This window comes from Panthera onca, chromosome B2 (assembly GCF_046562875.1).
Source record: "Panthera onca isolate mPanOnc1 chromosome B2, mPanOnc1 haplotype 2, whole genome shotgun sequence".
In the NCBI taxonomy this organism is placed as follows: domain Eukaryota; kingdom Metazoa; phylum Chordata; class Mammalia; order Carnivora; family Felidae; genus Panthera; species Panthera onca.
Window position 1 is genome coordinate 138,590,312 of NC_138343.1, and position 27,775 is coordinate 138,618,086.

The following is a 27,775-nucleotide window of genomic DNA, read 5'->3' on the forward strand; positions in this document are numbered from 1 at the left end:
CATCTCCAGTAACTTGACCATAACTCACTCCTCAACTCGATTCTTGCAGTGCTTTGGCCCCACCCTGTCTCCCTTCTTTGAGTATTTGCTTCTTCCTGGAGGTCTGTTGTATTTCCCTGGGGCTAAAACTAAGTAGTGGAATGTTTTATATTTATTTGCTTGTTTAAGGAGCTTTCTGATTCATTAGCCCTCTGATTTTATTCACTGTTCTACTTTTATGTCTGTTTGGACCTTTTATCATTATTTACCAGGAAATTGGCTGATTTTCCTTTCTAGTCTTAGATCCCAACATTTTTTAAATGGCCGAATTTGACTTTTCCACATTAATAACAGCACTCTTCATATGAATTGACCATTTCATATACTACTTTCGACTATATATGATCTGTTTGGAATCTCACAAAAAGCTGGTTAAGTAATTCCCATGTTGTTATTTTACCAGTGAGGAATCTAAGTGATTCGCCTGAGTTGCACAGACAATAAATAGATGATTGATTGATGTTTCAACTTCGGAGTTTCATATTCCTCTTTCTACACCATGAGAATGTTATAGGCGTTTCTTAATCTTTTGTCTTTTTAAATTTCACCTGTCAAAACATGACTGTTATAGCCCTTCCTTGATCATATAGCCTCTGATTTTGTTTCTGATTTTCTCTTAGCTGAGATATCAGAAATGTATTGACATTTGAAAAAATAGGGATGTGTAGGATCAGTGTCTTTAGGTTCTTATCATGGTGTCCCAGCTTAAACAGGTGATTCTAATGCAGAGTCAGGAATCATTGCTCTGAATAGATCGTGAATCCAAGTAGCATTTGGATTGTCATAATACTTGCGACATTTGTAGTCTTTCTTGTTCCACAGTCATTTGGGCATTAGTTTGCCTTGTCTCTTCCCCTCTTCTTTATTGCCTTTTTTTTTTTTTTTTTAACATTTTTATTTATTTTTGAAGAGAGAGAGAGAGAGCGAGCGCTCGCGTGTGAGCAGGGGAGGGTCAGAAAGAAATGGAGACACAGAATCCAAAGCAAGCTCCAGGCTCTGAGCTGTCAACACAGAGCCCAACATGGGACTCAAACCCACGAACTGAGAAATTATGACCTGAGCAAAACTTGGATGCTTAACCTGCTGAGCCACCCAGGGCGCCCCTGTATTACCTTTAAAGAGCATACTGCTTATAAACAGTAGGCACCGAGTTATTTTGTGAACTGGAATATATTGAATGGCTAGTGATAAAATCCAGGATTTGAAAATTTGGTGAAAAATTTATAAACCTTTCACTTGGTTTTGAGAGAGTTTGAGAACTGAGTAGAAAGTCTGTTAGATTTATCACTTAGTGAAGTTGAAGAAAATTTTTCAGTGCATTGATAAAAGTGTTGGATCTATATTGTAAAAGATGAAGAAGTATGTAAGGGGTCAGATAGACTTCTCTTTTGAGAAGTTTGGGATTGAAGTTTGGAAAGTAGCTTGAAGTGAACTCTGAGTGAAAGTGTAAACACTTAAGGCTATTTTCTTATTCTGGTAAAGCCTTTATCCAGAAACAGTTGGACAAAATGAAGTTTTATACAATTGAAAACTTTAGTTTTATCATTTTTTGTAGATTATAGATTTTATATTAAGGACAAGATACTTCCCTAAACAAAAATCTTCCTCACATTACTAGGTATAACACGTGGAAAAATTGAAGTACTATAAATAAATTCTGTGCTTTCAAATATGTTGGCCCTACAATATTACTTTCTTTTTACCTGGTGGTGTATCCATATCTTTTTACATTTTTAAAAATTTCTTTATTGTGCATTAGAAAAACTTTAATTGACATGTGATAATCAAGATTTTGCTTATGTTATGGCTTAGAGTGCAACCCAAATAAGTTTTGAATTTTTTTTAAACTAAATAATTGGTTGTACATGGATTGTACCAGTAAACAGCCAAAGGAAGAGAAGGGAAAACCATTCAGTATTAGTAATGATTTGTTTCATTAAAACCATAAAATAATGCCAGAATGAATTGCCTTACTTACACCTTATCTAAAGAAAAAATTTTTCTTAATAGATGATTCCTCCCAGGGGCTGTGCATATGTCTGCATGGTTCACCGACAAGATGCTTTCCGGGCTCTTCAGAAACTTAGTTCTGGATCATATAAAATTGGGTCCAAGGTCATTAAGGTAAGATTGGAGAGGAGAGACCCATGCTCTTGTTTTATTGGATTATTAGAATGTATATTAGAATTACATATTTGATCCATCTTCATTTTTTAATGTTACAGGAAAACTTCTAGGAAACTTTATTATTTCAGTGTTGTTGGGTTATCGAATTGGATATAGGTAAAACAATGACTAAAACTTTTAGTCCAGTGATTCTTTGAAATCACACTTGCAGTTCTCTTAGTCGCCCAGGGCACCATTTTAGGAACAGAACTTTTTCATTTTTTATTTTTTATTTTTTATTTTATTTTTTTTTAACGTTTATTTATTTTTGAGACAGAGACAGAGTATGAACGGGGGAGGGTCAGAGAGAGGGAGACACAGAATGTGAAACAGGCTCCAGGCTCTGAGCTGTCAGCACAGAGCCCAACGCGGGGCTCGAACTCAGGGACTGCGAGATCATGACCCGAGCCGAAGTCAGCCGCCCAACTGACTGAGCCACCCAGGCGCCCCAGAACTTTTTCATTTTTATAAGCCTGCCTGCCTGCCTTCCTCCCTCCCTCCCTCCCTCCCTTCCCTCCCTCCCTTCCCTCCCTCCCTTCCCTCCCTCCCTCCCTCCAAGATTTTATTTTTAAATACCCTCCACATCTAAAGTAATCTCCACACCCAACATGGGACTCAAGCCTACAACCCTAACATCAAGAGTTACACACTCCACCGACTGAGCCAGCCAGGCGCCCCAACAAGTTTATCTTTCATTCACTTCTTCCTCCCAGTGCTTCCTAATCATACTTCTTAATTACATTATTATTTTCTCCTTTTTCACATCTTGTGTTATACATCAAAGGCCACTGTGAAGGACTTACATGTTTTGTTTCCCTCTGCCTTTAAACTGTTTACTGTGTATTTTTCTGTGACTAACATTTTATTTCTGCTACTTGGAGATAATTTATTCCATCAGGTTCTGCAACTGAGTTAAAAACTTTAAGATATCTACTTTCAGGGTTATTATGCCCATGCTTTGTCATTTCATGGCAGTGAGTTTCTTTATGTAAACTAAATTGTCTCCTTTCCTGGACTACCAAGATTTTATTTAAATTATTCTAACTATTCTAATTATTGCTAATGTAGGTTGACATTTTTATGGTGAAAAGTAGATTTGATTGTTTCTGGAAATGTGATTTTTATTTTTTTAATTTTATTTTTTTTATTTAAAAAAAATTTTTTTTAACGTTTATTTATTTTTGAGACAGAGAGAGACAGAGCATGAACAGGGGAGGGGCAGAGAGAGAGGGAGACATAGAATCCGAAACAGGCTCCAGGCTCCGAGCTGTCAGCACAGAGCCTGATGCGGGGCTCGAACTCATGGACTGTGAGATCATGACCTGAGCCGAATTCGGACGCTTAACCGACCAAGCCACCCAGGCGCCCCTGGAAATGTGATTTTTTAAAGTGTTAGTAAGAAGTGGAATAAATCCCACATTAGAAATACCATTGCTTTCTAGTGTAGGCTTTATTTTAAAAACAAACAAAAAACAGGACATATATGGAAAAACTTTGGCTACTATTATTTTTCTAGCATCCGGTGAGGCTTTGCTCTCCAACTAGTTTTATTCACATAGTTTACATACAATTTTGAACATTTTACCTTGTTTTTACAGTATACCTGAGCTTTCTTTTTTTCTCTCTTCATTCCTGATAGATTGCTTGGGCTTTAAACAAAGGTGTAAAAACAGAATATAAACAATTTTGGGATGTGGATCTTGGAGTTACATACATACCATGGGAAAAAGTTAAAGTGGATGACTTGGAAGGTTTTGCAGAAGGAGGCATGATTGACCAGGAAACTGTAAATACTGGTAAGAACATTAAGGGTAGTTTTATTGTTTAACAAAAAGTGTGCTTAAAAGGTTGTAATTGATTAGAGTTTGGATCATAAGGGAACTGTGTGTATTTCCTGAATACTGCCCTCCCCAGAAGGAAAAGAAAATGGAAACACTGCCTTTTCCAATGTATATGCTTAATAGGTCTTATTTCATAAGTGTCTGAGTATTGTGTTTTAGAAATCTATAAATGTAGTATTTTTCTTGTATGTCTTTTAAATTTGCTCTTTTAGAAACTAAATATTTCAATTCCTTGCATTTAAATAAGAACTGGGGACTTAAGATGTTTCTTTGAAAAACTTCCTAGATTATTTTGATTAGTATCCATGTTGAGAATGACAGAAATAGAATGTTTAAAGAGCTGTAGTTCTGATGTATGTAATTCTAGGATGCTTATAACTAAATGATCATCTCCCCTGTTTTTTTTCAATTTGTGTTTTTATTTTTAAATTTTTTTTTTCAACGTTTTTTATTTATTTTTGGGACAGAGAGAGACAGAGCATGAACGGGGGAGGGTCAGAGAGAGAGGGAGACACAGAATCGGAAACAGGCTCCAGGCTCTGAGCCATCAGCCCAGAGCCTGACGTGGGGCTCGAACTCACGGACCGCGAGATCGTGACCTGGCTGAAGTCGGACGCTTAACCGACTGCGCCACCCAGGCGCCCCTGTTTTTATTTTTAAAAATACCAGTTATAAATCCACAAAATGATTAGCATCTGTAACCAGTAAGAAATCTTTTTTTTTTTTTTTTTTTTTTTTTTAATTTTTTTTTTTTTCAACGTTTATTTATTTTTGGGACAGAGAGAGACAGAGCATGAACGGGGGAGGGGCAGAGAGAGAGGGAGACACAGAATCTGAAACAGGCTCCAGGCTCCGAGCCATCAGCCCAGAGCCTGATGCGGGGCTCGAACTCACGGACCGTGAGATCGTGACCTGGCTGAAGTCGGACGCTTAACCGACTGCGCCACCCAGGCGCCCCTGTAACCAGTAAGAAATCTTAAAATGGATACTTGAGAAAGTAATTAAAATGTGGTATATGTAGCTTTTATTTCTTCACGTCTTAGCTCTTTTACCAAAATAAGCTAATTTTCAGGGTATTTTCATTTTCAGGCCAATGCACATATTTTCTAAACGCTTTTTCAGTGTTTTCTTCTTGTCAGTCTTTTTTTTTTCTTGATGGATATTCCTCCAAAACATTCATTCATTCAGTAAATATTTTAGTTTCTATTGTGTGCCAACCGTGATTTTAGGAACTGAGATTATAGTAGTGAGACAGACAAAAATCCTTCCTCTGATTGCATGCACATTGTAGTACAGGGGATGACAGCCTGTAGGCCATAGGTCAAATCCTGCTGGCCGGCTATTCTGTAAAATTTTATTGAAATACAGCTGCGCTCACTTACATTTACTTCCTTTATATGACTTTTTTTTCAACAGCAGCTGAGTAGTTGCAACAGAGAACGTATGGCCCACAAAGTCTAAAATACTATAGGGAAAGTTTGCCAACCCATGTTCTAGTGAAAAGAAACATACAATAAAATAGGTAAACTATATAGTATTTCCATGTTGATAAGTTCTAAGAAGAAAAAACAGGGAACAGGGAGGGAGATATAGACAGTGTTGGTGTGGAGCAATGCAGTTTTACATAGTTGAGGAAGATCTAATGGAGAGAGTGCTGTTTGAAGGAGTAAGATGTGGAGCTCTCTGGAGAGAATGCATTCTATACAGAGGGAACAGTAAGTGCAGAGTCTCTTCAAAAATTATAAGACACCAGCATGGTTTGAGCAAAGTTAGTGACAGATGAGTAGGAGGTGAAGTCGGACAGGTGCACAGAGAGACGCAGTCATATAAAGTCTTATTAGTCATCATAATGACTTTGATCTTTACTCTGAAGGAGATGGAGAACCATTGGAGGAATGATGAGAGCTGCTTTGCTTTATTTTTGCGCAACTATATTTTTAGAAAGATTTTCCTTAATTTTTTTTTAACATTTATTTATTTTCGAAAGACAGAGCATGAGCAGGGGAGGGGTAGAGAGAGAGAGGGAGAGACAGAATCCAAAGCAGGCTCCGGGCTCTGAGCTGTCGGCACAGAGCCCGACGCGGGGCTCAAACCCACGAACCGTGAGATCATGACCTGTGCCGAAGTCAGATGCTTAACCAGCTGAGCCACCCAGGCACCCCTGAAAGATTTTTCTTTATTGGGTTAATAATACCTTCCTTGTTGGTCTCCCCTTGTATCTTGTGACACAATATAGAATAAGATTGGTTCCTCTTATATCAGATAGTCTTTGAGGTCTGTGTCTATTATGTCCTTTCTAAGTGGTCTCTCTAGACTAAATATTTTAGTGTCTTTCGTTTGTGTCTTGTGTCATGCTGCTTTGGATTCCTTGGTGTTCTCATCAGATTTATCTGGGCAAAACCTAGGTTGGCCCTTATAGTTGTGGACACATCTTAAAGATGTGTCAAGGTACATGGAGGACTTAGAGATGAAGTAAATGTATACACAGAAATAAAATGAAAATTTTGCACCTACACAGAGGAATCAATTTCAAATATTTTGTTTAGAGTGGGAAACTGTGAAAAGCTCAGAACCTGTTAAAGAGACGGTCCAGACAACTCAGAGCCCAACTCCAGTTGAAAAGGAGACAGTGGTCACAACCCAGGCAGAGGTTTTTCCTCCACCTGTTGCTATGTTACAGGTTAGTGCTGGATGTTTCTGTTATTATTAATGTGTTGTCTTACATGTCTGTTTTTACTCATGTATTTACTTTATAAAACTTGGAAGAAATTGTCCAAAATAAAAAGCAGTTTAGTCCCAACAGTTTTTGGAAAAGAAATTTTTTTTAGAAATGGTGGCCTGTATATTTAAATGTTCATTTATGGCATGCTGTTGCCTGCTTCTATGACATTCACTGTTCTAGGCACCCAGGATAAGGATACATCAGTGAGGAAAAAGCACACAAGTCCCTGCCTTTATGCAGCTTTGGTTTTCAGTAGGAGAGACAAAATGCAAGATGAGTGGGTTTGTGAGATATTATAGAAGGAAAAGGGAGAGAGTATAAGGATTGTCAGGAGTACCTGGACAGGTGCTTATCATTTTAAGTGGTCAGAGTAGATTTAATTGAGAATGTGGCAACAGTTGCTGAGGGAATTAACCATGTGGGTACCTGAGGAAGAGCATTCCAGGCAAAAGGAACAGCCAGTGAAAGGCTCTAGGCCAGGAGTGTGCTTGGTGCTTTCCAAGAATAGTAAGTGGGCTAGAGTGAAGTGAATGAGAGGCAGCTTAGCGGGAGTGCGATCTCTGATAGGACTTTGGTTTTCGCTCTGAGATGGGGCGCTGTTGCAGAATTTTGAAGAAAGGAGTGACTTCATCTGGCTTTAAAGGTTTTAAAAGATCTGGTTTTAAAGGATTGTACTGGCTATTATTTTGAGAATAGACTAGTGGGCATTAGTAAAAGCAGGGAGACTAGTGAAGAGACCGTTGGAGCAATTGAGATGAGAGCGGATGGTGACTCGTGGACTGTTGGTAGTGCAGGGAATCAGAAGTGCTCAGATAATCGGGGTATAGTGATGGTGTGTTGAGTGGGACTTCATGGCATGATTAGATTGGAGTTGTGAGAAAGAGAAGAGGCAAGGTTTTGGTTTGCACAATTGGAAAGATGAAGTTATCATTATCTGAGAAGGGGCAGGACGATGAGTTCAGTTTTGTGCCTGTGAAGTTTGGAGTCTTTCAGACAACGAAGTTGAGATGTTGAATAGACCACTGAGAAATGTGAAATTAGGAAAGGGGTACACCCATGGTACAAGTAAATATTTGCGAATTATTGTACCTAGGATGAGTATAAAATATTTATGATAGGGGTAGAAAATTAACTTAAGAGAAATTCAAGCCATTTTGAAACTGTTACTGACAGGTTTCCTAATGGTTAGGTTGCTTACCGTATGTAGGTATTATAAACTTAGTGGGGGATGGCAGCTGAAAACTGATCACGATATTCGCTCTTCAGGTCGGTGCCCATTTCTGTACATCACTTGAATGTAAAATAGATTTCAGCCTCTGTGTATACTATCTGTTGACAATACTGCCTTGCTGTTACTTTAAGTTAGGGTCACTTACAAGTGTGCAAAAAGGAAAATAACAAGACGACTTAATACAGTGGTTTTTGTTACCTCCTTAGAAAGAAATAGAAATAAGTTACTTCTAGTTGTTCCGAGATGTATTCATTGCAGATGGATAAAATAATTTATGGGCTTTTTATTTTCTATTCACAAAAGATTCCAGTGGCGCCAGCTGTGCCTACAGTTAGTTTAGTTCCACCAGCATTTCCGGTCTCCATGCCGGTTCCTCCTCCTGGATTCAGTCCAATCCCTCCACCTCCTTTTCTGCGAGCGAGTTTTAACCCTTCACAACCACCTCCTGGTAAGGACTTTTCATCTTATGTGTACTCTCCTTAGAATATCATTTAAATTGTTATTTTTCCAGGTTAAAATGCTATACAGAGCATCAGTTCTCAAGCCTTAGCATACGTAGGGGTCCCTCAGAGAGCATGTTAAAGTAGAGTCCTGGGCCTGGCCTCCTTTTGCTTCCCCAAGTCTGAGGTGGGACAAGACACTTGCCTTTCTAACAAGTTCCAGGTGATGCACGTGGTTGGAGGACCACACTTTAAGAAGCACAGATGAGAAAAAAATGGAATCCTTTAAAAGCATTGAAGTACTCTTAAAATAATTTAAAGTTTATGTTGAATTTTTTGTATCAGAATTGTCTATAGTTACCACTCATACATCAGGAAGTATGTATTAATGTATATAGATTGTTATTCCTAAAAATCATTAGGTTTTCATTTTGACATTAGAAATGATAATGTATCTTAAAATGCTAATTGAATTTGTAATACTTTTTTTGACCTAATCTTTGATAAAAGTTTGTTGAATCAACATTTCTAGTTTAGAAACTATAGATTACTTGACACTCGTCAGTTAAATATAAATAATAGCTTGTATAGCTTAGAGATAGAGTTTTTAGTATTAGCCCATGGGAGGTTAGAAGAATGAGAGGAAAGCACAAAGGATCAAATGATATATATTATTTTTCAAAAAGCTGTTTTTATCTTTCTTTGAACTTCATGGATTTGCATATTGTAAGAAAAGAAGTACTTTGATTTCTATAATTTAAGTTCTTAGCCATTGTACAGAATTCCTAAAACTGTCAACAAGGCCAAAAATAAATTCATTGTCTGAGAATGGTTGTAATTTATTTGCTATGTAACATAAAATTTTCACATTATAATTAAATACATAATTTGAAATTAGTGCAGGTTTTATAAGTATTTTATCTTTTTATATTTTAAAGATTGGAAGATTACTCTTGTCAGTTATTTTCTGTATTTGAAATCTGAATTAAAACTTTTTTTCAGGGGCAGCTGGGTGGCTCATTTGGTTAAGCATCCAACTTCGGCTCAGGTCATGATCTTACAGTTTGTGGGTTCGAGCCCTCGCATTGGGCTCTGTCCTGACAACTCAGAGCCTGGAGCCTGCTTCAGATTCTGTGTCTCCCTCTCTCTCTGTCCCTCCCCCTCTTGTGCTCTGTCTCTGTCAAAAATAAACATTAAAAAATTTGTTTTAAAAAAAAAATTTTTTTTTTCAGAAGATAATTTTCAATGATTAACTCATATCATCACATAGACTTTGTAGTATCATTGTCTAGCATTTATTTGTTGATAGTCACAGTATTTTTAGCCACTTTTTTTTTTTTAATGTTTATTGAATTTGAGAGAGCATGCTCAAGAGCAGGGGAGGGGCACAGAGAGAGAGAGATTGGGAATCTCAAGCGGGCTCTGCGCTGTCAGCGCAGGGCCTGATATGGAGCTTAATCTCCTGAGCCATGAATCAGATCACCTGAACTGAAAACAAGAGTCAGACACTAGCTAACTGAGCCACCCAGGCACCCCTTTAGCCACTGTTTTTTTAATTGAATTTAATGGTAGCTCTGTATTTTTAAAAAAATCTTTTGGAATGTTTATTTATTTTTGAGAGAGAGAGAGACAGAGTGCAAGCAGGGGAGGGGCAGAGAGAGAAGACAATAGGCCCCAGGCTCTGAGCTGTCATGTCAGTACACAGTCCGATATGGGGCTCAAACTCACAAATGGCGAGATCATGACCTGAGCCGAAGCCGGACGCTTAACCAACTGAGCCACCCAGGTGCCGCTGGCAGTACTATATTTTAACAATGCAAGGAAACAGATTTATTGTTTGATCATTTGACATTTAAACTTAGTAAAAGTCAATACTTAAGTTGAAGATTTATTTCAATGCTCAAAGCATAATATAGTAACATCCAAGGTTATTAGAATAATTTGATCTAGCAGATAAACAACATATATAGCAAAGAAATACAGCAGCACATTTTACAAATAACATTATTGCATATAGTATTATCAGCAGCTTGAAATACAATATTTAGGGGCGCCTGGGTGGCTCAGTCGGTTAAGCGGCCGACTTCGGCTCAGGTCATGATCTCGCGGTCCGTGAGTTCGAGCCCCACATCGGGCTCTGTGCTGACAGCTCAGAGCCTGGAGCCTGTTTTAGATTCTGTGTCTCCCTCTCTCTGACCCTCCCCCATTCATGCTCTGTCTCTCTCTGTCTCAAAAATAAATAAACGTTAAAAAAAAATTAAAAAAAAAAAAAAGGAAATACAGTATTTAATTTCCCATGTAGTTATTCTAAAATACAAAACAGGTTGTCTGGCTTATGTTAATTTTGATTTTACAGCATCATAGAGAGTGCCATAGGACTTCCACAACTGAGCAAATAAATAGGAAGTGATAGTGATAAGAATTTCTGTTCCTAGCTTATTAAGAATCAAATGTAAGACAGTGTTTATAAAAGTGATTTTTTAAATGGAAAATATATTCACAAATAAAAGGTCATAGTAGTGGAAAGCTGTTTTAAGAATGTAGAATTTCATGTATAGCTGTTGAAATCTTTGAGTTAAAAGAAGTTAAGTCTTCTTTTATTCCTGGTCTTTTTTTCCCTTGTAGGTTTCATGCCACCTCCAGTTCCACCACCTGTTGTACCGCCACCTGCTATTCCGCCAGTAGTACCAACATGTGAGTTTCCTACTTTGAGACTTTTCTTTATTCATGGTAGTGTTAACCTGTTGGTTCTCATTCTTGTGAATTATAAATTTTTTTATGAAAGTTTTAATTTTTTATTTATTTTAATAAAGCATAGTTTTTGAAAAGTTCATTTATTTACTTCCAGAGAGAGAGAAAGAGGTGCACAAGCAGATGGGGGGCAAAGAGAAAGGGAGAAAGAGAATCCCAAACAGGCTCCACACTGTCAGCACAGAGCCCCATGTGGGCTGAGATTATCAGCTGAGCTGAAACCAAGAGTTGGACATTTAGCCAACCAACTGAGTCACCCAGGCCACCCCTATTATGAAAGGTTTTAGAAAAATACTTTTTTTTTGCTAAATGATTTCCAAAAACTAACATTATTATATGATAGTCATTCCATATTCAGATTTGCTCTGTTGTCTCAAAATGTCATTTATAACTGGTTTGTTTTAGTTGAAATTCAGAGAAGAGGCCCCAGATCACATTTGTGTGATTTTGTTTTGTGTATTAAATATCTCAGTCTAGAGGAGTCCTGCTTAGACCTTCCTTTCTTTTTTAATCTTGATTTGCTGAAGAAACACTTCACTTCTCTATGTAAGATCCCAAACAGTGGATTTGATTTTTCCTTCTTTGTGGTATTGAATTTGTTCCTGCATCTTCTGGATTTTTCTGTACATAGGAAGTTTTTTAGCACCAAAGGTTTGCCAAGGATCTGCTCCAACATTTTTCGCAACAGTATTTACCTGGTGGAGTGTTATATAGACTTGATATTATATCACATCAGGAGTCATGCAATTTCTTTTTTTGTTTTTGTTTTTTTGCCATTCAGTTTCTTCTTATCCCACTTCTAATGATTTTAAGATGGATCAGAGCATTCAGAAAATGGAACCTGGTCATTAAAATCCCTTCCAATATTCATCTGATCTTTTCATCCACTGATTATTACTGCTTTTTAATCTACTTTCCATTGTTTGCAAAGTGGTAATCTTTTGAATTTTGTAAGTTTTCTACATTTCTTACCTAGAATTTTTTACTAAAGAAATCTTTCTCTTACCAGCTGGTAGTAGTAACTTATCTTGAGGTACAGTTGTATGGGAGAACTGTGGTAGATGCTAAATTCTTGCCCCTAAGTGCCATTTTTCAGCACAAGTTTAGTTCTGTGGGCATTTCCAGTAATATCCAGTGACTGAAGTGGGGAGAAGAGGCTTTCTCTTACTTCTTCTCTTTCTCTACCTTTCCCTTTCACTTCTTTCTCCTCCAGTTTCTGTAATGTTTGTGGATTAATAGACTTTTACTTTAGAGCAGTTGCACTCATTTTTCATTTTGAAGTTCAATTTGTTTTATCTTTAGTGAGTAAGAGACCTTTCATGTTGCCTCTTTATCCTTTTGAGACGACTACATGAGTTTTGGAGAACTTCTTAGCTTTCTGGCCCATTACTGGTTCAAAGGATTTTATTGTAAAGAGAGTTTATAGGATAGAGAACTTACCTGTAACCCACTTCCCTTATATTTATAACTTCTTTTCTCTCCTTTAGTGTTCAAACAGGATTAGGATCCTTCTTTTTTATTTATTGTTGGTTAATTAGGAAGCATCGTTTATTTTTTCAAAAAATTAGACAAGTATTTAAAAGCCGTTTTTGAATTCAGCATTCAGAGACTCATCCTAGAGCTTACCTCCCCCAGTCATTTCCTTAGCTTATTCATTTTAGAAAATCGGGGATCAGTTTAATGGAGAAGGAGAAATATAGCCGTGTACCAGGTACTGTCCTCATTGTTCACACTGTACTGTTTAATTCTCATAATTCCTACACATGATTGCAGGTGATTTTGTTGCTATTTGATAGCTCTCTTACGTGCTAGCAGTTTGTCCAGATAAGCTAGAGTCAAAATGTGAGGATAAAACAGTTCTTAAAATTCCCAAATAAATGATGTAATGGTGTTGTGACATAAATTGGACTAAAAATTCTGATGGCTTAGTTGTGATTTTATATTCCTCTAGTTCTGGTTTTTTTAAAGATATAAATGACATATACACTTAACAGAGTTTTCTACTCATTCTTTAAAATGGAATGTTGGGGCTCCTGGGTGGCTCATTCGGTTCAGCGTCCGACTTCGGCTCAGGTCATGATCTCGTGGTTCGTGAGTTCAAGCCCCACGTCAGGCTCTGTGCTGATGGCTCAGAGCCTGGAGCCTGTTTCAGATTCTGTGTCTCCCTCTCTCTCTGACCCTCCCCCATTCATGCTCTGTCTCTCTCAGTCTCAAAAATAAATAAACGTTAAAAAAAAAAAAAATGAAAAAAAAAAAGAAAATAAAATGGAATGTTCATAGGGGCTCTGTGGTGGCTAAGTCGGTTGAGTGTCCAACTTCAGCTCAGGTCATGATCTCATGGTTCATGGGTTCGAGCCCCCCCCCCCCCCCCCCCACCCGCCCCCGCCGTCGGGCTCTGTGCTAATAGCCCAGAGCCTGAAGCCTGCTTCTGATTCTGTGTCTCCTTCTGTCTGTTTCTCTCTCTCTCTCTCTCTCTCTCTCTCTCTCTCTCTCTCTCTCTCCCCCTCCCTCCCTCCCTCCCCCCCCCCACTTGCCCTTAGTGTGTGTGTGTGTCTCTCTCTCTCTCTCTCTCTCTCTCTCAAAATAAAAATAAAAATAAACATTAAAAATTTTTTTTGGAAAAAAATTTTTAAAACATGGAATGTTCATACCTTTTTATTTGTAGTCCACATTACCGCTTATGTGATGGGTTTCTAACCTCATTTGATAAAAGTAGAGAATGTAAGGGCGTTAGTACATTATAATTTCAGGGGGTTTGAGCAGATTCGTATTGTTGTGTGTATTTGTCATTCTGCATGAATTATTTCTGTATATTCAGAATTCATGTACTGACATTCTTGGAAATTATGATTTTTTTTTTGTATTACTTCTTAAGTACTGGTCCATATTTTACTAAACACTTTAAAATATTTCCAAAAATTGTTTTCCCTGATTAAAAAAAAGTAAAACTTTCTAAATGTAACTTAGCCTCTTCATGATGACTGATTTGTCATTTTGAGCATCAATTATTATGTAAGTGTTAGGTAATAAAGAGATGCCACAAAATGAAACAGACAAGCTGTGAGAAGTTAGTTTTCATTATAAATAAAATAGAGGGACCAGAAGAGAATTCAGTATGTCACAGTAACTGAGTAGTCTTACCAAACTGGGGAGAGAGGAGAGGAAGTCATTGAAAACTTTGGCAAGGGCAGTGTTGGTCATAGTTAATATTTTAACTTAACACATGATTTGCTTGCCTAATTAAATCTGAAATATATTTTCTCGCTCTTTAAACAGCCTTAGTGCAGCCGCCATTATCCATGACTCCAGAAACCGTGAAAGATGTTGGATTTGGTAGTCTTGTTTTACCGGGTGGTTCTGTTGCCAGCAATCTTGCTACTTCTGCTCTGCCAGCTGGAAATGTTTTTAATCCTCCAACTAAACAAGCAGAGCCTGAAGAAAAAGTACCTCATCTTATAGACCACCAGATTCCTTCTGCTGAAAACACCAGATCAGGTAAAACAAACAGATTCCCCAGAAATACAAAATTAAATCATAAGCACTACTCCTCTACATTGGTGTTTAATTCTGAGATGCCTTGCACATTTGTACCCAGTTCAGTGCACCAGTATTGAAGTGTTGCAATGTTTCAAAAGAGATCACTATCTCCTAAAATTTCTGTTAGAAAAAGTTGGCATTCTGTTCAGGTTAGTGTAGATTTTGGCACCTTTAAGACCTTTCCCTTCCCTTTTTTTTTGGCCTATTGGGACTGCATCAATGCGTTGTTATCAAAATACAGTTTCACAGAATATGTATCCTTAGAGAAAGATTAGAACAAGCAAAGCTTAGGTATAAATAACTTACTTCTTCCGGTATTTTTCAGCCAGGTCTAAAAGAGAAGTATGATATTTCAAAGTAGCCAGTCCTCTTTTATGGCAGCACTGTTAGTATATTAAAATTTGTTTGTGCTTTAGAAAGACTTTTGTTAAAGGTGGAGAATTACTACAATACCTGACATTTTTATTAAACTTTAAATGTTTTGGGGCGCCTGGGTGGCTCAGTCGGTTGAGCGTCTGACTTCCGCTCAGGTCAAGATCTCACTGCTCGTGAGTTCGAGCCCCACATCGGTCTCTGTGCTGACAGCTCAGAGCCTGGAGCCTGCTTCAGGTTCTGTGTCTCCCTTTCTCTTTCTGCCCCTCTCCCGCTCATGCTCTCTCTCTCTGTCTCTCAAAAATAAACAAACATTAAAAAAAAACAAAACCCACCTTTAAATGTTTTATGTAAAGATCTTAGGTAACACCCCACTTATGTCTTAATATATAAATTTCACTATGCATAGTAGTAATTTTAGCTTTAAGTTTTGTTTAGTATCTAGTGCATCTCGATTGTTGGGGGATATAAGCAGCTAACTCTAGGCTAACTACTGGGAAATTAAAGCATTAGTAACTATAAATATAGTTTCCTTTTACATGAATGATTTTTATGTGTGTTATTTTTCCTTTTTCTGTTTTAGTGATTCCAAATGATATTTCAAGTGGCTCTGCAATTTTAGGAGGACAGCCACCAAATGTGACAAGCAATTCTGGAATTTTGGGAGTCCAAAGACCAAATGTGTCGAGTAATTCTGAAATTATTGGAGTCCGGCCATCTAATGTTTCCAGTAGTGCTGGGATTATTGGACCCCAGCCACCAAATATTCTAAATAACTCTGGAATTTTGGGACTACAGCCACCAACTGTGTCAAGTAGTTCTGGACTTTTGGGAGTGCTACCCCCAAATATTCCTAATAATTCGGGACTAATAGGAGTACAGCCACCAAATGTTCCGAACACTGCTGGACTTTTGGGAACACAGCCACCAGCCGGGCCTCAAAACTTACCCCCTTTAAATCTCCCTGGTCAAAGGATGCCTGCAATGCCAATGTTAGACATTCGTCCGGGACTAATACCACAGACACCTGGACCAAGATTCCCTTTAATACAGCCTGGAATCCCACCCCAGCGGGGAATCCCTCCCCCGTCGGTACTTGATTCAGCTCTTCATCCATCACCCCGTGGTCCGTTTCCTCCAGGAGATATTTTTAGTCAGCCAGAAAGACCTTTTCTGGTTCCTGGAAGACAAAGTGTAGACAATGTTACTAATCCAGAGAAAAGGATACCACTCGGGAATGATAACATTCAACAGGAAGGAGATAGAGATTACCGGTTTCCTCCCATGGAAGCCAGGGAAAGCATTAGTAGACCTCCCCCGGTGGATGTTAGGGATGTGGTTGGACGGCCTATAGATCCAAGAGAAGGTCCTGGAAGGCCTCCGTTAGATGGTAGGGATCATTTTGGAAGACCTCCTGTCGATATTAGAGAGAATCTTGTGAGGCCAGGCATAGATCATCTTGGTCGAAGAGACCACTTTGGCTTTAATCCAGAGAAGCCCTGGGGGCACAGAGATTTTGATGAGAGAGAACATCGGGTTCTGCCGGTCTATGGTGGTCCAAAAGGCTTACATGAAGAAAGAGGTCGATTTCGGTCTGGAAATTATCGATTTGATCCTAGAAGTGGTCCTTGGAACAGAGGATTTGGACAAGAAGTTCACAGAGATTTTGATGACCGCAGAAGACCCTGGGAGAGGCAAAGGGATAGGGATGACAGAGATTTTGATTTCTGCAGAGAAATTAATGGAAACCGTCTTGGACGAGATAGAATTCAAAACACCTGGGTCCCCCCTCCTCATGCTCGGGTTTTTGATTTTTTTGAAGGGGCCACTTCTCAACGAAAAGGTGATAACGTGCCTCAGGTTAATGGTGAAAATACTGAGAGACATGCCCAACCACCGCCTTTACCAGTACAGAATGATCCTGAACTTTATGAAAAACTGACATCTTCAAGTGAAATAAACAAGGAGAAGAGTGACACAGTTGCTGATATAGAAAGTGAACCAGTGGTAGAAAGCACAGAAACTGAGGGGACATAATCATCACTCAGTAGGTAAAAGATACCTTTTGTAAAGTTGTCATCTCTCTGTAATAGATTAATGGCTGACTGGACCATAGTTGTTCACTTTTGTCTGCCAGAATTAAGTTAATCTGATGTTCATGTTCACCTTTCTCTTAAAATAATTGTACAACTGACTTGTATAGACATTGTTCTTAATATGAACATGGTAGGTAAACATTTTTTTATTTTTCTGATAAAATATAAATGTTGCCCCCAGATTCTTTTAACTTCAAGGAAATGAATAACAGCTTGTCAGAGACTTCCTATGGAAGAAAGAATTTTTTTAGATACTACCATTAGGTTGGATATGGTAATAGATATATTTCAAAATAGCAAGTGGTGGTATATCTTATCCATATCTTTAGGCTGCTGCAGAATTTTAAAGTAATAGACAAAGCTGTGATATTTTATGCAAAGACTGGCTCTAGATATTTGAGGAGCACAATACAGAGATTTTAAAAAGTGATTTTGTAAAATCTACACTATGGTCTCTGTTTCTCCAAAGTAAGTGTTTGTGATTTGTTCCTCATACTGCAGTGAGTAAAAAAGAAAAAAAAAAAAAAAAAAGAAAACAACATAAATATTAAAGTACGTTTCAATGTTGGGTGAATTTTGTTTTTAGATGCCAATAAAACTTATTTGTTTGATAACAGTGTTCTAGGAATTGTATTTTTTTAATCTACAAATTCTTAAAACGTTGGATCATTAGCAGCATGTGCTTAGTTGTTGCAGAAGTTTTTTTATTACTCTTGATAACAATGAAGAACTGTGTGGTGGAAAAACATGTACTTTGATATAAAAATCATGCAGTCTCATTAGTATGTATGTAATATCTGTATATATTTATTGTGTAAATCCTATGTAGATTTTTCTGTTTCTCTGTATGTCTGTCTTCATGTACATACAGAGAAAAATAGTTGATAGTTTAGATTATAAAATATTCTTTAAAATCGGATAGAAAATTAGAGAAATTGGGCTAATTGACAATGCTCATAGTCAAAACTCTTAGCCTTTATGAAGGTAAAATAAGAAATATTGTAAAGAAATGCATTGACAGTTTGGCAATTCTTTTTTAACATAGTTAGGCATGAAGCCAGAGTTAGCATGGAGCCAGAATTCACATAAATGCTTGCATTGCTTTGTTTCACATTATATTTGCTATTCTGCATAGATAGTGCTAGTACTAAAGTACTTATTGGTCACTTGCCTGAGGTGAATTTCTTAATTGCACAGAATATATAGAGGTGTTGATGGATTTAAAAACATTATATTTCAGGAACAAAGTGTCCATCATGTGTTCTGTAGGCTGTGGGTAACACTGTTCAGATTAGCCTCCAAGGTAAACTGAGTAGCAGAAAAATTGGGGATTGGTTTCCTATTTATTTATTTATTTTTGCTTTTAATTTTCATTTATTTGCTATTTGTTTCTCCTTTGGGTTTTACATATATATACATATATTAAAAACCATTGGTGTTTTTTTTTTTTTTCATTCCTAATGAAGGCTTTTATTTGGTCCTATGAATAGTCCTTTTGTTTCCTGTGCATTCCCAGCCACTCGTCATTTGCTCTATTTCTCTAAAATTCTTAAGCTACATTTGTCAAGCCTGCCTAAAATAAGGATAGAACACACCAGCCCTCTAAAGTTGGATTTAAATGTAAATTTAAAATTGGATTGGTTTGGCTTACCTCTTGATAATCTAAACAGCTGTAAGAGCTTTAAGGTTGGTTCCTGGCCAAAAATCAAGTCATTTCTTCTTAAAGGTTCTGAACAGAAATAGTACATTATTACTTTTGTTATGTGAAAAAGTGGGTAAGCGTGGAAATTTGGTGTTTATTTTTAAGGTAATTCAATATAGTCCAGCAATTTGAGCTGGTTTCAGATCTTTTCCTTAGGGTAACAGGAAAAACTGTGACAGTGGTGCAAAGTATTAACGTTCAGGAATGATTAGCCTTGTCCTTAAGGAAATTATATTGACTGGGATTTCAAACTACTTTAGTTGTATTTACCATTATTAAAATTAAGTGATATTCACTTGGATTAAGTAGCAATAAAAAATGTAGACTTTTCAGTGACTTTTGATCCTAAGTTTTTAATCACTGCTGGGCCTTCATGCGTAAACTTGAAAACAAAATATGTAGAAGCATCGCACTGGTTTGAAGATTCTGGTGGTGACAGTTAACCTAATCAGTTGTCAGTAGTGTATCTAGAAACCTATCTTGGGAGTGTGTGACACTCTTAAAATAGGTCGAGAAAAATTTATGTCTACTCGTTCTCACTTTGTCCTTATTTTGTAGTATAGTATTTAAGTGAAAGGATATTACTCATCCTTATACTGCATTTCCGAAGTTTGTATTTACGTTCACCAGTTTTTTGAATGATGGAGAGAAATTAATTGTCTTTGATTAAGTTTGACGTAGAACCTATCGTGTTTCTGATGCGTTTGATCCCAGTGCTGTCACTAGAATACTAGCCAGTAGAAATAGCAAGGAGTGACCTGACCACTTGAGTACAGTTGTTCGAAGTGCTGCAGGCAGTATCTACATGAGCCACCAAATCAATAGTGTCTTGATTTGTGACGTGTTAGAGAACAATATGACTCTCAGTATAATAGACTACAGTTTTAGTAGATGCTTTCTAAATGTTTTTTTTGCCTTTAAACATTTCGTTAAACATTGGCTTCTGTTTATAGCATAAATACATACAGTGCAGTTTGATCATTTATATTGCAGTTAGAAACTTGTTTTACAGCACAGCAGTCATCTGCAGCACATTGTAGGTGGAATGCTAAATTTATTTCAGTATGTAGGATGGGAAATGTTTAGCATTGGAAGGTGGAATAGTATAAAATTATTTGTTTAAAACTCTGGAAATGACTTTATATAATATTTAATTGATAACATTTGTTCATTATTTAAGCTATTACATTCTTACCAGAGTTTCTTTTGTCCTGATAATTTAGTGGTCTCGTTAAATGTATTGGCCATTTTCACTCATATAAAAGATTATAGTTTATGGAGCCACACGTTTAAGGTTGTTTTGGGGTGGGTCAGTTTTATTACACTCAAAAAGAAAAACTTACCTCTTTCAGTTTGAAAAAGTATTTTTTTTATAAACACCATTGTTCATCAGATCTAAGGTGCCATTTATTGTAAGAAGCATCGTTCAGGAATAAAAACTGTTTCCAGCATGACATGCCAGTGATTATGAGACCCATCCTATTTTGGAAATGTGAAATCTAATGGTGTCTTAGAATCAAAGAAATGCGGTATTCATTATGAACTTTATATAGATATATATATAATCCCTTATTCATTGAGTGATTTAAAGAACATTTTGATGTTTTTTTTGTCATTGTATATATTTCAAATGGGCACAACTTTAAAGAAAAAGTAAATTTTAATATCCAATTAAAAATAATTTTGTTATACCTTATGTGCCTTTATTATTACTTTATGGGGTGCTATATTAATAAAATGTTTTAAGGGCTTTTAACTTTCAGAGAAAGGAAACATTAAAATTTTTCTCTTTAAATGTTTTACATAATGTAGAAGAGGAGAAGCAAGTATCTTTCTATTCATTTTTAAGATAGGCAAAATTAAAAACTAAATATTTGTAAATATAATAAATACTGCAGTGTGGCAGAGAATTATAAATGTTTCCTTAATTGAGGATGCTGTGGTTTTATAAAACTATAACTTAAGTTTTTTAAGCACTAAAATTTTAATTTTCCACTTCAAAAGAAATAAAGGTTACTACTTTTTAATGGGAGATTTAAATACAAGACACCTTGGTTTAGCAAAACTTTCTGGAATTAGAATTCAAAATTAATGGCCCAGATTGTTTTCTTTAGGGGGGTGTATACTTTAGGGATGTACATATTGAAAACAATTTGAAATACTCTGTCTCTGTGGTTCTCAGACAAGAAATATACAACAGAATCACCTGTGGAAATAGGAGGTGGGGGGATGTCACCACAGACTTACAAATACCCTAGGAATTTACAAATTTTACAAATACCCTAGAATCCCCTAGGAAGATACATATTTTTATACACACACACACACACACACACACACACACACACACACTCTCTTCCCTCGGTGTATATGTATGCTTTTTAGACCCCCACAAACTACCACTTCAAATAGATTAAAACATGTAAATACTTAATATGCCATGCACTTGAGATTCTTCAAAAAAATTTTAAGTAAAATACTTTGGTAATATAAAAATTATTTTCAATGTTTCAATAAAGTATATACTTGTGGCAGTTGGCATTGGAGTATGAATAAAAAATAGAGAAGTCATTATCACAGTTCTAAACTCATTAAAGCATTAAGAATTAATCTAAAAGATGAATTAAGGGAAGAAAGGCATGGAAGGAAACATCTTGACATGGTTTTATAGGAAGTGTTTTTGACTCATTTGAGACTTAATTATAGGATACCTCAAAGAAAAATTTACTTGATTTAAATGCTTTGATTATGGAAAGGGACCCTTTGGGACAAGATTGTGAGTGTCAAATTTATCAAGGACTAGTAATATTTCTAGTAGGATTACTTAGATGTGGTTGCATGTCAGAAACTAACGCAGATCGGTGGTTTATTTTGCATGAGCTTTGCTGAGACATTTTTCTTCCCCTCTACTTAATTCTCTCCTGTTTTGGGGTTCTCTTTTCATTCTGTATGTACACTTAGAATTACTCTGCCCTGTTCTAATCATGCTATAGAACAAATAATCTGAGTAACTTGTAAACTGTAACAGTAGATCAAGGGGTAGAATTGTGCTAATGGACTAAGTTTACATCATAGAAGCGGTAGGTGCATCGGATAGTAGGATTGTAGCAGGATTCTCACACAGTCATGACACCAAGGCTTTTCTTTCCAGGAAGCAACTTTATTCATGCCAGCCAGCATGGCTCCGTTGTGTTCGTACCCTAAGAACTGAGCCCCGAACGCCATGTGGCATAGTCTTTTATGCATTTTTGACTTCTTTGTTTTCCATATATGGTAACACACAAACATGCAGTCTGATTAAGTGGTCTCATGTTACAAGGTCGTGAGCGAGGTTATGTTCCTGTGCAGCCAGGTTGCCTTGAGGGTTTTTGTTTTTTGGGTTTTGTTTCTTCATTTTTTAGGGAGGGGACCCTACCACAGGATGACCTATAGTGAAGGAAGTGGAGGAGGGAGCTCTTATGCACAGAGCTCACTAGATGGTAGAGAGTAAACTTACAACTTGTGGCTTTGAGCCCTGAATTCATGAGAAGTAGAGTCTAATGAGCGCGTTACTCTGGCATAGCAATGGCAGATATGTTGCACTTGGTTGACCTGTGTTGTTTGGCCCTCTCCACACTCCATGGGAGCTATCACTATTTTGTCCTACTTTTCTGCCTTTCTCCGAATTCTCCAATCCTTCTCGGGGCACCTGGGTGGCTTAGTTGGTTAAGTGTCTGACTTCTGCTCAGGTCATGACCTTGCAGTTCATAAGTTTGAGCCCTGCGTCGGGCTCTGTGCTTGACAGTTCAGAGCCTGGAGCCTGCTTCGGATTCTGTGTCTCCCCCTCTCTCCCTCTGTCTCTCTCCCTCTCTCTCAAAAATAAATAAGCATTAAAAAAAAAATGTAAAAAGCGTCATCATAGCACTCCAGCCTCCTTTTTGACCCTTTATTCCAAGCAAGGACTATCAGTTGGATATAATTGTATTGAAAGCAGTTTGCTGCCCCTTGGCTTAGCGGTTTCTAGGGTCATTTCTAGTGTTTAAACACCTTGAGTATATGAAATAAATTTTCTCCTCTGTAAAAGACCACTTGAGGAAGCCAGAGGAACAAAAGGAAAGACTAACAACATTGGAACTTTTTAAGAGACCACAGATTTCCATGCCATTAGGTTTTCAAAACTATTTCTAACATTTGCTAGATATATATGTCTTTTAGACAAGTTACTGTGCCTCCAAGCATCATTTCTTAATAACTAATCTGCACGGTTACATTTTTAAAATGGTCATTGGTGATGTTAGCTAGTACTTAATAGATGTGTACTATGTGACAAGAACTGGGATAATTTTATTACCTGTATAAGACTCATGACAATCTTGTATTTTAATACCTATTTTGCTAACAAGCCTGTCACAGATTTATTTCCCAGGGTCACCCAACTTGTAAATACTTGAGGAAAGATTGAAACCCAGGTCTATCATTTTGAAAAATGAGTGTGTAGCACCTGCTAAGGTTCGAGACATACATGGCAGAGGCTCACCAACTGTTAGCTCCTCTTCTCTTTAAAAGGCAAATAAAACAATAAAAAGATGAAAGGCAAATAAATTTGTGCAGGCAGACATAAACTTGAACAGCCAGTCTTCTCCTTCTAGGATAAGGCTTCATTTAAACACTAAACTGAATTTGTATTTTCCTTATTACAAGTACCTGTGGGACTCTCTCCTTTTCCTATAGCTAAATAATCACTCCAGCTGCATTTTCTTAGATTCTGTTTTCAGGGTTTGGGTTTTTCTTAAGGTTATGCTATGATATAATATGGTTAACTTTCTTAAGATGGTATTTTGAGGTTTTTGTTTTTGTTTTTTTTTAATGTTTTATTTATTTTTGAGAGAGACAGAGACAGAGCACAAGAAGGGGAGGGGCGGAGAGAGAGGGAGACACAGAATCCGAAGCAGGCTCCAGGCTCTGAGCTGTCAGGACAGAGCCCTATGCAGGGCTTGAACGGATGAACCACAAGTTCATGACTTGAGCCAAAGTCAGATGCTTAACCGACTGAGCCACCCAGGTGCCCCAATACCATGCTATTTTGGAGGCAAGTTTGTATTGCACTGATACTAAGTAAGTTTTTTTTTACTGCAACTTTCCCACAAATAAAATATCAAAACTTGTTTATCTTTTTTTTTTTTTTAATTTTTTTTTTAACGTTTATTTATTTTTGAGACAGAGGCAGAGCATGAACGGGGGAGGGTCAGAGAGAGAGGGAGACACAGAATCGGAAGCAGGCTCCAGGCTCTGAGCCATCAGCCCAGAGCCCGACGCGTGGCTCGAACTCATGGACTGCGAGATCGTGATCTGAGCCGAAGTCGGACGCTTAACCGACTGAGCCACCCAGGCGCCCCAAAACTTATTTATCTTTTAAAATGTTTAAATATATGTAAAGCGGAGCCAATGGTTGCTTGCAAGTTTATATTTTAGATTGTGGCTGTAGGAGCTCCTGTCAAAATTTGGCATTTATACACTCTATGTATTGACAAAACTTAGTAATCCGTTTTCTTGTGTATAAAGCTCCTATATTAAGAATATTCCATGGCTTGAATTAAGTGAAATATGTCAGGTTGTCTTTACACATAGTAAGCATTCAGTATTGGTCTTTATTCACCACTTGAAATCAGGCAGTTTTAGAGCCCAGCTCTGTTGTCTTTGATAGCAGTGGATAATTTGCAGTCATTTTACTTTTCTCAAATATATAATCTGATTCTAGGTTTTCTTTCTCTTCAAGTCTTCTGTTCAAATCACGAAACTTTGATTCATTTAAGTTTTAATTCATAGCATGTTCTGGTGCTGGCCTTTGATCACCTTTTCCCAAGTCTTTGGACAGATGACTTTAAACATTGTGGCCATATTACTGGCTAATTTGCATGTCAGGGGAACATGCTTATTATATTTGTGAGATTTCTATTTCTACTAATCTTGTCAAAGGTAATTATTATTTTACTTATGATTATTACATGAAATAAAAAGTTCTGCATTTGAACAATGAGTTTTTAGTAACAGGAGTCTTATGTTTATTACTGAACTTTGGTCAGTTTGCATATTAATAAGAATGTTAGTAAATCAGAAGACTTGTGATGAGTAAAATTAACCTTTGAAAGTATAAGGGATAAAACTGTTTCAGAATTGATCTTTCTGTGATGACTGAAATTAGTTTGGACCTTTTAAATAGGAGAGGGTAGCATTTACCATCTCCGTAAGTTCTGAAAAGCATCACATCTTATATAGTGTGGTCATACCCAGGATAAGGATTTAGAGATTGCTAAGTAGTTAAACTATCAGGGCTTACGTTAGGACATTTTTAAAAATTTACTTAATAATATTTTAACTATAGCCCTTTGTTTTTATCATACTACTTTATGAATTGTTAGCCAAATGACCACAAGTTAAAATACATTCTCACTGCAGGGAGAGAAGGGCTTGGGTACGGAGAGGCTTAACATTTTTGACCTCTGTGTTGTGAACATTGTACATAATTTATCTTCAGAAATACACTGTTTGGTAGGATTGTTACCTCTTTTTTACAAATGAAGAAGCAAATTCAAGTCCAGGGTTAAACGGATTTAATTTGCACAGGTGTTTGATGCCAGGTTTTGCTGACTCTGAAGCTATGCTTTACTTTAAAAGATGCTGTTTTGGAAAGGTAGATTTTAATTCATGACCTGTGTAATTACTTTCCTGCTATAACAACATTGCCAAACATCGGGGGTCTTAGAACAACAGAAACTTAGTCCCTCACAGTTCCAGAGGTGAGAAGTCTGAAATCAAGGTGCTGGCAGAGCCATGCCTCTCTCTGAAGGCTCTGGAGGAGAATCCTTCCTTTCCGCTTCATAACTTCTGGGAGTTTTAAGCAGTCCTTGGTGTTCTTGACTTGGAGATGCACCTCAGTCTCTGCCTCTGTTGTCAGATGATGGGCCGTCTTCCATCTCATGTCTTCACATCATCTCTGTGTGTGTCTGTGTGTGTCTAAATTCTCCTCTTATAAGGACATCAGTTCTGTTGGATTAGGAGCCCACCCTACCCCAGTATGGCCTCATCTTAGCTAATTACATCTACAGTGACCCTATTTCCAAATAAGGTCACATTCTGAGGTACTGGGAGTTAAGACTTCAACATATATTTTTGGAGGACACAAGTCATAACAGCCTAGGACTGAATTCTGTAACTATTGAAGATCTAAGTAAACAGACCTTGAAAAATTTAAAACACACACAGTGGGAAAGGTAGTCACATTTTAGAGTGACAAAACACATCTTTATTGAATTCTATTTTTAAATTACTTTGGGTATTACAACAGTCAAATCTCTAGTACAAGAATTGCAAGCCGATAAAACGCAGTAGCACTGCCTAGCTTTTTAGATGAATTTGTAATGCCCATAGTATAAAAGTTAATTTCTTTAGTAATAATTGAATTAAAAGAATTTGGAAAGAAGATGCTGTACTATTAGTATTATATAGCAAAGAATCTTTTTACTGCAAATTATTCTTGCATTAAAAAAATTGACTTTAAAAAGTGGAGGTTTTTTAAAAACTTTATTAAATATAGCTACCCTGAAAATTGCTATGTGTCTTTCCGTTTCACTTCTGTTTGTTTTAAATAGTTTAGCATTTTCTTTTTTGTCTACTCATTAAAAATTTACCTTAAGTGATAGGACTATCACTTTGCCATTTCAGTGGTTTATTAGAAATTAGTTGTATTATTTGCCAAATAAATAACCAATTTATTTGCTATTTTTATTTAGTGTTACAACCTTAATACATTTCTCTATTTCTTTTGGTAGAATTAGCACAATTTGTATTTGATCAAGTAAAAAGAACTTTGTATCAACTGAAGTCAAAGTTACATGAATATATAGGTCTTTACTAAATAGGTGTCTTAACAAAGGCCCCTGTGACTTCATAGAAATTCAGACAGTTCTTCTTGTTTTTGTTTGAAGAACACCAAAGCACTTAAAACACTGCCTGGCATGTCATATTACATAGGTGTTCACTATTGTAATTGTGGATAATGGCCAGTAGAGACTTAGGGACATGCAAAGTAGTGTTGTATTGGTTGCAAATAATTAAGGGATTATTTGTACAGATTTGAATATTCAAAATGAGGAAAGAGAGGATAGGGGAGTTTTGTGTGGTTCTTGGAGCTTTATAGGTCTTTTGAGACTTTTTTTTTTTAACCTCCAAAGCTTCAACTCCTCGAGTTTATTTGTCTGGTGCTTTAGGCTAGTGGCAAGCATCCTGTTGGCCCAAGTGGCTTGCCTGTCATGAAGAGGTGGCTGTGGTCTAATAACAGGAAGAACAGTTAAAAAGCTTCCTTCCTGGGGCACCTGGGTGGCTCAGTTGGTTGAGTGTCTGACTCTTGATTTTGGCTCACGTCATGATCCCAGAGTCATGGGATCGAGCCCTGTATCAGCCTCTACACTGAACACGGAGCCTGCCTGGGATTCTCTCTCCCCCACTCCTCCCCCCTCCCTGTCCCTCTCCCCAGTTCATGCTCTCTCTCTAAAATAAAATTTTTAAAAAGTCTCCTTCCTTTTGTTAATTGCTTAAATATGTCCAGATAGTAGTAATTCAGTGGTTAAAAATAGAGCATTCCTCATTTTTTTATTCAATAAAGCAGGAATTCGAGTTTTAAGAGTATACATTTTTCATGAGACTTGAGAAAGGCTAATTAGAAATGAAGAAACGATTTACACTCCTATGAATATATTCATGCTAAAAATGTTGTTAATCACTGAAATAAACTAAATACTTCCTTAAATTGTGTCTGACTCAGTCCATTGAATGGGAAACCACAGTTAGAAAAATGATTTTCCAGTTTGTTATTAGATCTCCTTATTTGATACTAAGAGTT

The 27,775-nt window shown here is 37.0% G+C and overlaps 1 protein-coding gene across 1 annotated transcript in view; it reads left to right on the top strand.

The window, feature by feature from the left end:
* Positions 1 to 23,478, top strand: part of SCAF8 (SR-related CTD associated factor 8) — a 96,583-nt gene extending 73,105 nt beyond the window's left edge. The window contains 7 exon segments of the mRNA XM_078447503.2: positions 2,050 to 2,163; positions 3,845 to 4,001; positions 6,593 to 6,726; positions 8,303 to 8,447; positions 11,065 to 11,133; positions 14,467 to 14,685; positions 15,683 to 23,478. Of these exon segments, the coding sequence (XP_078303629.2) occupies positions 2,050 to 2,163; positions 3,845 to 4,001; positions 6,593 to 6,726; positions 8,303 to 8,447; positions 11,065 to 11,133; positions 14,467 to 14,685; positions 15,683 to 17,136 (2,292 nt within the window). The 3' untranslated portion in view covers positions 17,137 to 23,478.
* The last annotated feature ends 4,297 nt before the right edge of the window (positions 23,479 to 27,775 follow it).